Source organism: Procambarus clarkii, chromosome 15 (assembly GCF_040958095.1).
Source record: "Procambarus clarkii isolate CNS0578487 chromosome 15, FALCON_Pclarkii_2.0, whole genome shotgun sequence".
NCBI lineage: Eukaryota > Metazoa > Arthropoda > Malacostraca > Decapoda > Cambaridae > Procambarus > Procambarus clarkii.
In genome coordinates this window covers 50,040,212-50,053,482 of record NC_091164.1, presented here as the reverse complement: position 1 = coordinate 50,053,482, position 13,271 = coordinate 50,040,212, and the positions used below count along the sequence as shown (strand labels likewise).

At 37.2% G+C, this 13,271-nt stretch overlaps 1 protein-coding gene across 1 annotated transcript; it reads left to right on the top strand.

The window, feature by feature from the left end:
* The first annotated feature begins 6,429 nt into the window (after positions 1–6,429).
* On the top strand, positions 6,430–11,475 carry LOC138365150 (uncharacterized). Its single transcript, XM_069325230.1, has 5 exons — positions 6,430–6,526; positions 10,582–10,671; positions 10,777–10,894; positions 11,014–11,157; positions 11,249–11,475. Exons 2-5 carry the CDS (start codon positions 10,582–10,584, stop codon positions 11,374–11,376), a joined length of 480 nt encoding a protein of 159 aa, XP_069181331.1. The 5' UTR covers positions 6,430–6,526; the 3' UTR covers positions 11,377–11,475.
* Positions 11,476–13,271: the final 1,796 nt, after the last annotated feature.

Below are 13,271 nucleotides of genomic sequence, written 5' to 3'. Positions count from 1 at the left end.
GGGGTCATTTAGACGTTAATTTCATCAAGTCCCTGTTAATATGGGAAGACACAGTGTCTATGCTTAAGGCACAACTCTCCTAAACACGAGAGTCAAGTATACAACTTTAGAACACTTTCCCACCAGGAGACTCGAACCCTAGCCAGCACAGAAGCCTTCCAGCAACTGGCATAACAGGTACGCCTTAACCCTCTTCACCACCTGCTCAGACCCTTAAAAGAGATGGTAATTTCGGAGTATTTAAATACCACAAAGATCACCAGCTCCCAAGAGCACTAGAGCAAGTGAGGGGTCATTTAGACGTTAATTTCATCAAGTCCCTGTTAATATGGGAAGACACAGTGTCTATGCTTAAGGCACAACTCTCCTAAACACGAGAGTCAAGTATACAACTTTAGAACACTTTCCCACCAGGAGACTCGAACCCTAGCCAGCACAGAAGCCTTCCAGCAACTGGCATAACAGGTACGCCTTAACCCTCTTCACCACCTGCTCAGACCCTTAAAAGAGATGGTAATTTCGGAGTATTTAAATACCACAAAGATCACCAGCTCCCAAGAGCACTAGAGCAAGTGAGGGGTCATTACCATCTCTTTTAAGGGTCTGAGCAGGTGGTGAAGAGGGTTAAGGCGTACCTGTTATGCCAGTTGCTGGAAGGCTTCTGTGCTGGCTAGGGTTCGAGTCTCCTGGTGGGAAAGTGTTCTAAAGTTGTATACTTGACTCTCGTGTTTAGGAGAGTTGTGCCTTAAGCATAGACACTGTGTCTTCCCATATTAACAGGGACTTGATGAAATTAACGTCTAAATGACCCCTCACTTGCTCTAGTGCTCTTGGGAGCTGGTGATCTTTGTGGTATTTAAATACTCCGAAATTACCATCTCTTTTAAGGGTCTGAGCAGGTGGTGAAGAGGGTTAAGGCGTACCTGTTATGCCAGTTGCTGGAAGGCTTCTGTGCTGGCTAGGGTTCGAGTCTCCTGGTGGGAAAGTGTTCTAAAGTTGTATACTTGACTCTCGTGTTTAGGAGAGTTGTGCCTTAAGCATAGACACTGTGTCTTCCCATATTAACAGGGACTTGATGAAATTAACGTCTAAATGACCCCTCACTTGCTCTAGTGCTCTTGGGAGCTGGTGATCTTTGTGGTATTTAAATACTCCGAAATTACCATCTCTTTTAAGGGTCTGAGCAGGTGGTGAAGAGGGTTAAGGCGTACCTGTTATGCCAGTTGCTGGAAGGCTTCTGTGCTGGCTAGGGTTCGAGTCTCCTGGTGGGAAAGTGTTCTAAAGTTGTATACTTGACTCTCGTGTTTAGGAGAGTTGTGCCTTAAGCATAGACACTGTGTCTTCCCATATTAACAGGGACTTGATGAAATTAACGTCTAAATGACCCCTCACTTGCTCTAGTGCTCTTGGGAGCTGGTGATCTTTGTGGTATTTAAATACTCCGAAATTACCATCTCTTTTAAGGGTCTGAGCAGGTGGTGAAGAGGGTTAAGGCGTACCTGTTATGCCAGTTGCTGGAAGGCTTCTGTGCTGGCTAGGGTTCGAGTCTCCTGGTGGGAAAGTGTTCTAAAGTTGTATACTTGACTCTCGTGTTTAGGAGAGTTGTGCCTTAAGCATAGACACTGTGTCTTCCCATATTAACAGGGACTTGATGAAATTAACGTCTAAATGACCCCTCACTTGCTCTAGTGCTCTTGGGAGCTGGTGATCTTTGTGGTATTTAAATACTCCGAAATTACCATCTCTTTTAAGGGTCTGAGCAGGTGGTGAAGAGGGTTAAGGCGTACCTGTTATGCCAGTTGCTGGAAGGCTTCTGTGCTGGCTAGGGTTCGAGTCTCCTGGTGGGAAAGTGTTCTAAAGTTGTATACTTGACTCTCGTGTTTAGGAGAGTTGTGCCTTAAGCATAGACACTGTGTCTTCCCATATTAACAGGGACTTGATGAAATTAACGTCTAAATGACCCCTCACTTGCTCTAGTGCTCTTGGGAGCTGGTGATCTTTGTGGTATTTAAATACTCCGAAATTACCATCTCTTTTAAGGGTCTGAGCAGGTGGTGAAGAGGGTTAAGGCGTACCTGTTATGCCAGTTGCTGGAAGGCTTCTGTGCTGGCTAGGGTTCGAGTCTCCTGGTGGGAAAGTGTTCTAAAGTTGTATACTTGACTCTCGTGTTTAGGAGAGTTGTGCCTTAAGCATAGACACTGTGTCTTCCCATATTAACAGGGACTTGATGAAATTAACGTCTAAATGACCCCTCACTTGCTCTAGTGCTCTTGGGAGCTGGTGATCTTTGTGGTATTTAAATACTCCGAAATTACCATCTCTTTTAAGGGTCTGAGCAGGTGGTGAAGAGGGTTAAGGCGTACCTGTTATGCCAGTTGCTGGAAGGCTTCTGTGCTGGCTAGGGTTCGAGTCTCCTGGTGGGAAAGTGTTCTAAAGTTGTATACTTGACTCTCGTGTTTAGGAGAGTTGTGCCTTAAGCATAGACACTGTGTCTTCCCATATTAACAGGGACTTGATGAAATTAACGTCTAAATGACCCCTCACTTGCTCTAGTGCTCTTGGGAGCTGGTGATCTTTGTGGTATTTAAATACTCCGAAATTACCATCTCTTTTAAGGGTCTGAGCAGGTGGTGAAGAGGGTTAAGGCGTACCTGTTATGCCAGTTGCTGGAAGGCTTCTGTGCTGGCTAGGGTTCGAGTCTCCTGGTGGGAAAGTGTTCTAAAGTTGTATACTTGACTCTCGTGTTTAGGAGAGTTGTGCCTTAAGCATAGACACTGTGTCTTCCCATATTAACAGGGACTTGATGAAATTAACGTCTAAATGACCCCTCACTTGCTCTAGTGCTCTTGGGAGCTGGTGATCTTTGTGGTATTTAAATACTCCGAAATTACCATCTCTTTTAAGGGTCTGAGCAGGTGGTGAAGAGGGTTAAGGCGTACCTGTTATGCCAGTTGCTGGAAGGCTTCTGTGCTGGCTAGGGTTCGAGTCTCCTGGTGGGAAAGTGTTCTAAAGTTGTATATATATATATATATATATATATATATATATATATATATATATATATATATATATATATATATATATATATGTGTGTGTGTGTGTGTATAGTATAGTGCCTTTGCAATAATGTACCAATGTGTGTATTTGTTGAATTGTATTGTTGATATACATTGTTCACATGAAATACATGTGAAATATTGTTGAAAACATCTTGATGACTTATTAAACCAAAATTATTTATTAGTCAGAAGAAAGACAGAAATGCGATCTATATGTTAATCCTCTACCAGACAAATTTTTTAAGTAAAACCGAAGATATTTGTAGTTTTATAAAAGGGACAGTTTTCATTGCTCGTCGAGCTCGAAAACCGCAGCATTCATCTCAGAACCATGCCTATTTCACACAGATTCCTTAATAAACGTAAGAGTTTTATATGTCACAAGAAAGATATAAATATAAGCTTCATTCTAAATACCTTACCATCGGCATATTTAAGTTTAAAGCGAAGATACGTGTACTTTTATAATAGCCGAGCTTTGACCCCGGACAGATTGATCGACCGAGCAACTCTCTCTCAGAACAATGTTTATTTCACGTGAATTCGTTAATAAACATTTATGTTTTATATGTCTCAAGAAAGGCAGACATATAAGCTTCACTTTAAACACTTTACCATAGACATATTTAAAGTTCTAATGAAGATACATGTATTTTAAAAATTATGGAGCTCCCACCCCGTACAGACTGAACGACAGAGCAACTCTCTCTCAGAACAATGTTTATTTCACGTAAATTCGTTAATAAACACAAATGTTTTATATGTCTTAAGCAAGATAGAAATAAGAGCTTCATTTTAAATACATTACAATATACATATTTATAGCTCAAGTGAAGATACATATGTTTTTATGTAGCGCTCAGTAGCTTGTCGGGCATGGAGTGCAGACGCCAACGCACTTGCCGATATATTGTATAATTAACAAAGATAGGCTAATAAAGCCTAAAATCTTATATGCCTCCAGAAAGACCGAGATATGAACATTATTATGATTGCACCAAATGAAATATATCATGTTCGAGAACAAAGATATATCAATTTTAAATTAAGTTTCGACTCTTGCTTGGGCGAGAGATGGGGGCAACTCTCGCCCCATCTATTGGAGATTCTGTCCACTAAAGACCCAAAGCTACTCAAACCCTCTTAGCATTATTTAAGTAATGAAGTAATATGGTATATTTACTCACTATAATGTGGGTGCTAAATGCAGAACATGAGAAAACATATATTTACTCCAAACTAATATAATTTTATTATGAAATAATTAAATAAGTAGCATCAAAGGAAGTCGACGGTCCAAGCGTCAATGTTGTGGAGCGACTTATCCAAGATATATCGTTGTTTGGAAAGTGTTTTGGACAAACCCTTCATGCAAACTGCACCTACTATCAAGAAGAAGAAGAAGAAAGTGTTTGTTGGCATATCCAGTTGTCGCACTTCTCCGCACAAATTATCACAAATTTAAATTATAATGTTAACAAGTAGAATACGTATTTTTAATAAAATCTAACATAACTAGCCAGAAAACATTTAACATTTATTAAAAAAAATATATGTTTGGAAGTTAAATCGACTTCTTAGGACAATAGTTTTGTTATATATACTCGTTATTTGTTGACATGCGTTCGCTACTTAAACTACCATGTACTGTACTTATGTAAAATCTCCCATGTCTCTTCGCTCATCTCACCGAACCCTACAGGCTCTGTGATATATTGTTTAATTAATTGAGCTTCACAAATAAAGCTTATAATTGTATATGTTATCAAAATGGCAGAGCTTAGTTTAGTTCATTTATTATGCACCCCATACCCATCCTATGAGCGATAGTGGAGTGTTACAGAGGCACATACAGTATTGGGCTCAGGGACTGAGCCCCACAATTCATATAGCCAAGCAAGTTATAATCTTGATAAGCTAGTTACAAAAGTCAATGCACATCGTCACATCAACAATGGGCTCGAGACCGACCACAAGTACAGTTTATAATTTAAGCAACTGACATATATGGAGGGCTAGTGTCACAATTGATATGTTTTTCCTACACATAACCCCCTCTTCCCCATCCAATGGGCAGCGGTGGATAAGTTACAATCAAGTCTTTTTTTTTTTGCGTTTTATTCAGAGATTAGATCTTATTGGGTGAGGAAAGATATTCATATTTTAAAGACGGCTTCTTGGCTGATGCTCTCCATTGATGGAAAATATACAACCTTTTGAAAATCAATTTTAGTTTGATCTAGATATTGTAATTAACAAAATTATTTATGTCATCAGAAAGGTAGAAATATAGGCTACATTTAAAATCCTTTGTCATAAATATAACTGAAGTGAAAACGAAGATATATGCGTTTTGATAGTTACTTGATGGCTAGCTCTGAGAGTGTGAAGCCCTGCACACCAGCCAATAAATTGTATAATTAGTTTCCATTTATTTTAATTAATCTTAAAAATCTATATGTCAGAAGAAAAGAAGATGTAGCCGTTAATGTGACAACATTTAAAAATATATATCTCTTAAATTAAATAAATAATACCACCTTATCGCCGGTGTCCGGACACATGAAAACTACCTAGGTATCAGTATCCAGCCAGGCGGGGATCACAGGCTGCACCCCAGCAAACACAGAACGTTTGTGGACGTTTTTAAATGGTCCCACAAAGGTAATACTGTAACTTTTGACATAAATACGTATATCTGACGTTCTTAAAACCAAAGGATATAACTAAAAACATATATTCTTGAGACACAATTTTTTAAGATTTATGTAAAAATTTAAAAATAATAGTAAATGCTATGGAATTATAATGTTTTCATGCTTTATATTTAAGAATAAATAATTTTCAGTCAACATTTAGTTTTTTTTGTTTACTTTCTGTAAAGCTATCCAATTTACGTTCTTATAACATAAATATAACATTTATATGACGTCAGTATAACGTTATTTACACGACATCATTACGTTATTATGATGTTATATTAACGTATAATTCCTGTGTGAAAACCAGAATATATATTGAACTTTATGTTTTAAACCTTGTAAAGTTATCATAAAACTTGGAATAAGACGGTAAGCATGCTTTACTTATGAAAATATACAAACAAATCAACAAAAACATTTTAACATAAAAACATGAACAACATGAATAAAAACATGATTGAATTTGTAAAGAATTTTTTAATTTGAGTTAAACTAAATACAAACTTAATATGTTTTGCTAACGCAAAAATATATTCCCGAGGTATTGTAATTGCAAATAAATATTTAATACAATTATTTGTATCATTTTTTTTATTTTAGATTTCCGTATTGCTTGATAATATATAATAGCGTTTAGATAATGCTAGCACTGGACATTCTTTAGGCTCGTTGCATGTTGTGGTAGTCGCCGCCATTTTAAAACCGTGTCGAGAGGGACTGCTGTTGGCTTATCCACAAAATCCTGCTGCATCTTCAATAGTTAAGGTAACTGTTTTCTTTTATTTGCTCTTAGACATGTGTAGTATATATATAAGCTTGTGGTGGTAGGCTGGATGGTGTGTTGATGGCCCTGGCTGGAGGTGTGTTGATGGTGGTGTTGTGTTGATGGCCCTGGCTAGAGGTGTGTTGATGGTGGTGTTGAGTTGATGGCCCTGGAGGCGTGTTGGTGGCCCTGGAGGTGTGTTGATGGCCCTGGAGACGTGTTGGTGGCCCTGGAGGTGTGTTGGTGGCCCTGGAGGTGTGTTGGTGGCCCTGGAGGTGTGTTGGTGGCCCTGGCTGGAGGTGTGTTGATGGTGGTGTTGTGTTGATGGCCCTGGAGGCGTGTTGATGGCCCTGGAGGTGTGTTGGTGGCCCTGGAGGTGTGTTGGTGGCCCTGGAGGTGTGTTGGTGGCCCTGGCTGGAGGTGTGTTGATGGTGGTGTTGTGTTGATGGCCCTGGAGGCGTGTTGATGGCCCTGGAGGTGTGTTGGTGGCCCTGGCTGGAGGTGTGTTGATGGTGGTGTTGTGTTGATGGCCCTGGAGGCGTGTTGATGGCCCTGGAGGTGTGTTGGTGGCCCTGGAGGTGTGTTGGTGGCCCTGGAGGTGTGTTGGTTGCCCTGGCTGGAGGTGTGTTGATGGTGGTGTTGTGTTGATGGCCCTGGAGGCGTGTTGATGGCCCTGGAGGTGTGGTGGTGGCCCTGGAGGTGTGTTGGTGGCCCTGGAGGTGTGTTGGTGGCCCTGGCTGGAGGTGTGTTGATGGTGGTGTTGTGTTGATGGCCCTGGAGGCGTGTTGATGGCCCTGGAGGTGTGTTGGTGGCCCTAGCTGGAGGTGTGTTGATGGCCCTATATATATATATATATATATATATATATATATATATATATATATATATATATATATATATATATATATATATATATATATATATATATATATATATATATATATTATGAATATCAGAGGTCCCAGGACATTGGACCCAGGACAATTATTGTGCATGTGTAGTATGTATATTTATGTAGTATATTTGGCATATTTTTTGGCATTTAGTTAATTCCAGTTAGTGGCATGTCTCTGCACCGTTTCCAGTTTGTTGATATGCTTCTTAAGATATGGGCACCATACAACTGCTGCATACTCCAACTTTGGTCTAACAAAAATTGTGAACAATTTCAAAATTTCTGTTGAAGAAATCCTGTTTCCTAGTTCTGCATCTGTTTTGGTATAACACCTCCTTTTTTTCACACCTCTATTTTTTACATTCATCAATGTTTCGGTACGTGCAATAGTATGTATTGTTTCATTGCAGATAACAGCATTTAAATTTTGTTTGTTTCTTAGACTTAGACTCGTACTACCAAGTTGCTGTTGGCAATTGGATAATTTTTTTATGAAGTCATTTGTTATTTTTTCCCCTATAGTAATTTATGCTTTTGATCTCAATTAGTTTTATATCCTAGCTTTTTAATTTTTTCCCCTTATATATTGCCATCTTATCTGTCTGCTTTACATGGCTTAAGCAGAGTCATGTCTGCTTAAGCCTTTGTTATTTTACTAATTTACCTGTTTTAATTATTATTTGTTTTCAAAGTTTAGTTTACCCCATTTTATTTGCTTTTTGCAGCACAGTACTTTACTAATAATCTTGTAATAGTAATTGGTAATGTAGCACTTGGCCTTTCTCCTTCAGAATGTATGCACACATTATAGAAAAAAGAAGAGAATACCACACAAGATGGCAGCGTATGTCACGGGCCAAAAAGCGACGCCTAAAAGAACAGGCGTCCCAGCGTGGCAAAAATGAAAATAGTGATGAGGTTGAGATTCAGTTGTTGAATCAGGATCCTTTGGCCAATGTTACAACAAACAGCATAGACGATGACCATGCTGCTTTGTCATCTAATTCAGAACCTAATATTGGTTGTGGAGCCAATGAAGATGCATCATCTCTGGAAAGTCAGAGAGAGAGAGATTGGACTTGGGACATGATTGATGAGCATGACCCAATATCATCAGAGTCAGAGAGCAGTGGTGATGAGGATGATAAATCATTATCAGATGTATTGTTAGTATGGGTTAATAAATATGGCATAACACACAATGCCATTGATAATTTATTAAAAAAATTGAGAAAACAGGGACATGCTGACTTGCCAAAAACAGCTCGTTCGTTACTGAATACAGTTAAACATATACCTACTGAGACTAAATCAGGCATGATGTATATCTACTTGGGGTTAGAGGAGGAAATGTTGAAAACTTTAAGGCTGTATCCTAAATCAACAATAAGAGATTTGGCAGAAATATCTTTAATTTGCAACATTGATGGTTTGCCAATATTTAGAAGTAAAAATGAAAGTTTATGGCCTGTTCTTTGTGCTATCAATAATGTCAAACCTATAAGAGTTTTCCCAGTAGTCCTCACATACGGAAGCTCTAAACCTAGTGATTTAGATTTTTTAAATGAATTCATTCAGGATTTGAAAAAAATTATGCACTATGGATTTAAAAATGATGACAAAACATTGCCAGTAAAACTAAAAGGAGTCATATGTGATGCCCCAGCAAAAGCAATGGTGAAGGCAATCAAACTCCACTCTGGCTACTTTGGGTGTGATAGATGTACCCAAGAGGGTGTTTGGAATGGAAGAATGAGTTATCAACAAGTGAAAAATTTACAACTCGGAACAGATGAAGATTTTCGTAATCAATCTAATTCTCAACATCACCATGGTAGATCACCATTCTGTGACTTAAATATAAATATGGTGAGTACTTTTCCCATAGACTATATGCATCAGATATGTCTTGGGGTTATGAAAAGGTTACTTCTTGCCTGGATACGAAATAAAAACGTAAAATTATGTGCTCGCCAAGTTGATGAAATTAGTCAGCGTCTAATTCAACTAACACAATTTGTGCCTATGCACTTTGCACGTAAACCTCGAAGTCTTTCAGAGGTTGATAGATGGAAAGCGACTGAATACAGGCAACTCCTTCTCTACACCGGTAAGATTGTACTGAAGGGAATCTTACCCAAAGAATTGTATGACCATTTCCTGACTCTGAGTGTAGCCATTTCTATTCTTGTATCACCTAAATTGATTCAGTTAAATTACAGCCAATATGCACATGATCTTTTGCTGTACTTTGTGTTAAAGGCTCGTGAGCTGTATGGTAAGGATTTTTTAGTGTACAATGTACACTGCCTAACACACATATCCTCTGATGCCAAAGAGTTTGGTAGTTTGGACAGATGTTCAGCATTTCCATTTGAAAATTACCTGCAGCAGGTTAAGAATATGGTTCGATCAAGTAAAAACCCTCTTGTTCAAATTGCAAAGAGGCTGAAAGAGATGCAGCATGCTCAAAGGATTTATACACCAAATACAGAACATAAAATATATACCAAGGCACCAAACAATGCCTATTTGCTGAATAATGAAACTTGCTGCCAAGTTTTGGACACTGCCAGTGACACCGATGAAAATGGAGACAGCATGTTCCTTTGCAGGGTATATTCGAGAAGTATACCTCTCTTTGAGAAACCTTGTAACTCCAAATTAATTGGAGCATTTAAGGTTCTTACTAGGAATTCATCCATGAAGGTGATTCCAGCAAGAAAACTAAACCGCACAGGTATGATGATCGAGACAGAAAGCGCAAATACTTTTCTGTCAATACTACATGACTTATGACAAGTACGTATTTAAATACTGTATCCATGCTTTAATAATAGTTTGAACTAATATTGTAAGTTAATGAGATTCACAATTTTGTTTTTTATTAAAGCTATTATCTTTTGACCAATATTTACCTGTTTAAAAATCCCATTACCCTGTATTTCATGAAAATTATTAATATTTTGAGAGCACATTAAGAGATAAAACTGTATTAAGCCTTTTAGTCCATACATGGCAGCTACTGTTTATACCAACCGAAAATCATTTACAAATGTGGCTAATCTATGATTGACACAATCAAGTAAATCTATTACCAACTTTATGCTAATTTCTTTTTTTGGGGAGAACAACCCTTAATAAGATTTTTCAATTTTGTAGATGACATCTGAAAAGCGGTATGCAGTGGTAGGCTTCAATGATCGTAGTGTGGGTATCATCTCCACAACCTGGATTGAAAAATCTGATGATGTAAGCATTACTTTGAAACTAAAAAATTGCATATATTGAGTTGCTTTAAAAATATTCCAAATTAGTGCTAAAATTAGCATGTAACAGTTTATTTCGACTTTTCAGGAAAAAATATTGTGCTGGTGGCCACAGAGCAGGCATACAGTTAGTGCCCAAAAGCACGAAAAGCCAGACACGACAAATTGGCGAGTGCATGTCGTATCAACAATCCTATCAACAACTGGTAGGTATTAAATTTATAATTATTAAGATTTAAGTTATTTCTTAGTGTTCACTACTCTACTAGGTAACGATAAATATATATCTCGCTGATATATTACTAATTATATTCAATTATTACAGATGATTTTGACGTTGCAAAACGAAGATGCTTAGCTGCGGAAGACACTTCAAATGTCGAAACTGAAGACGATATGGGCTATCCTCGACAACGAAAAAGGAAACCATGCTTCAAATATGAAGAAGAGAATTCCGAGAATAACAAACGTAAGCATTGATAACCTACTACAGTAATTTAAAAAAAATTTGCAACTTGAAAAATGCCATTCAATACATTAAGCAATTTAAATAATTTCAGGCAATCATCACTCGTCTCAATCCAAGAAGAAGTGTTCGCCATCTTCATATGAGAATACACCTTCAAAAGAAATAAGTCCTCCGCAAATACCATATTATTCTGGTATATTAAGTGAATGTAAGGATTAGTAGTAAATAACATTAAAAGTTCTAAATTGATATTTAACCATGCTTCCTTTGTTTGGTTATTTATGCTTTTGGTTTAAAAAAAACTAAAAACTGCTCTAAACTTAGTTCTTGCTGTTTTTTGTTTTTTTTGTTTTGTTTAATTCCTTCTTCAAGTACTAGAAGCTTTGAGTAATTTTTATGCTTATCTGGAATTTCTGTATAGAAATATGTGTTTATTTCTAATTGTTTAATATTAAGTATATTATTCTTTTATGTGCATATGGGGTCTAGTGAACTTTACCCACTTTGTCTAGCAGGTGCTTTTCACTTGTCACAGTTCAGGGAAATTTTGGTTTTCCTTTGATCTAGTCACTAGAAACAAGCAGGTTTGTTATTACTTTTCTTTTTGTTTGTCCCTTACGTGTTAATTTGTCCTTTATCTTACCTTTACCTTACGTGTTAATTTGTCCCTTACCTTAAGTTAATTTTTAAAATATGTATCTCATATTGACCCCCACCTCTCTCATGTTAGTTCAAACTATATTAAAGTCTTAAAAATATATTTTGGTTAACAAGTGTTTGAAATAAGCATAACTCCTTTTCAGCTAATAGAACAGTCCTACAAAAGCCGTCTCCAGTGAAGACTACACTTCACAATACACCTTCAACGCCATCAGTATTTCCTCATGAAGGTAATAAGTTAATTTTTAAAATGTGTATTTCATGTTGACCCCCACCTCTCTCATGTTAGTTCAAACTATATTAAAGTCTTAAAAATATTATTTGGTTAAAAAGTGTTTGAAATAAACATAACTCCTTTTCAGCTAATAGAACAGTCCTACAAAAGCAGTCTCCAGTGAAGACTACACTTCACAATACACCGTTGACGCCATCAGTATTTCTTCATGAAGGTAATAAGTAATTATTTAAAATATATATCATGTTGACCCACTCTCTCATGTTGACCCTCATTCTCTCTCTCATGTTGACCTCCCTTTTCTCATGTTGAAATTTGTTTTGTTAATTTTGTTCTGTCACCTCTTCTTATTCTGTGTGTATGTGTCTGTCTGTCTCTGTATGTCTCTCTATCTTTCTTTTCTTTCTTTTTCTTTATTTATTTCTTTCTTTTCTTTTTTCTTCTCTTCTCATGTTGGCCCTCCTCTCTCTCATGATAACCCCCCCCCCCTCTCTGATGTTGGCTCACCCTCTTTCTGATGTTGGGTAGTTTAAATGTGATGTAGACATATAGTATAACTTATAATATTAGTATGCAGTAGTAAAAGCTCATGAAATTTGTTGATTATACAGTACAGTAGTTAGATTTTAATACCTAAATCTTGCAATCTTAAAGACAATGAGCTGGTCACGCCAAGTACTTCAGTCGTTAGGACTCCAAGGTCAAGGAATTTATTCGACCCAAAGTCACCAGACAAGAACGATGGGAGTTTGAAAGAAATGATGCAGAATATGAGTAAGTTTTGAAAGTTTAATTAATTTATTATGTAGCCTATAACCTATATGTACCCTATGGGTGATAGGCATAAGTTTCATGTTCAAGTAGACTGCAAACTGAGCAGGTTAGATTGCTGAATTTGCTTCCAATTATATAAGCAGTTTCATAATTACTAAGAAATTATCCCATTATCTATCACATCAGTCATAGCCTACTTTTTGGGTGCTTTCTCAGTGTCAGTTATTTTAAAATATACTTTATAATGCTTTTATTTTAAATGTACATTCAAGATATGTAATATAATAGCATGTACACTTTCTATATACTGTATAAATTTCCAGGTAACATGTTGCAGGCCATATACACTGAAGTGAATGAACTGAAAAGTGATGTGAAGATATTGAAAGCAACTTTGACTACAAAAGAAACAGACAAGATCATAGAAGATCTAATACCAAATCCT

Bases quoted from the DNA above. Each gene is read 5' to 3' on its own strand.
- LOC138365150 (XM_069325230.1), top strand. From the start codon at position 10,582: ATGACATCTGAAAAGCGGTATGCAGTGGTAGGCTTCAATGATCGTAGT. The intron at 10,895-11,013 runs GTAGGTATTAAA...CAATTATTACAG, and splicing joins AACAATCCTATCAACAACTG to ATGATTTTGACGTTGCAAAA. The intron at 11,158-11,248 runs GTAAGCATTGAT...AAATAATTTCAG, and splicing joins GAATTCCGAGAATAACAAAC to GCAATCATCACTCGTCTCAA.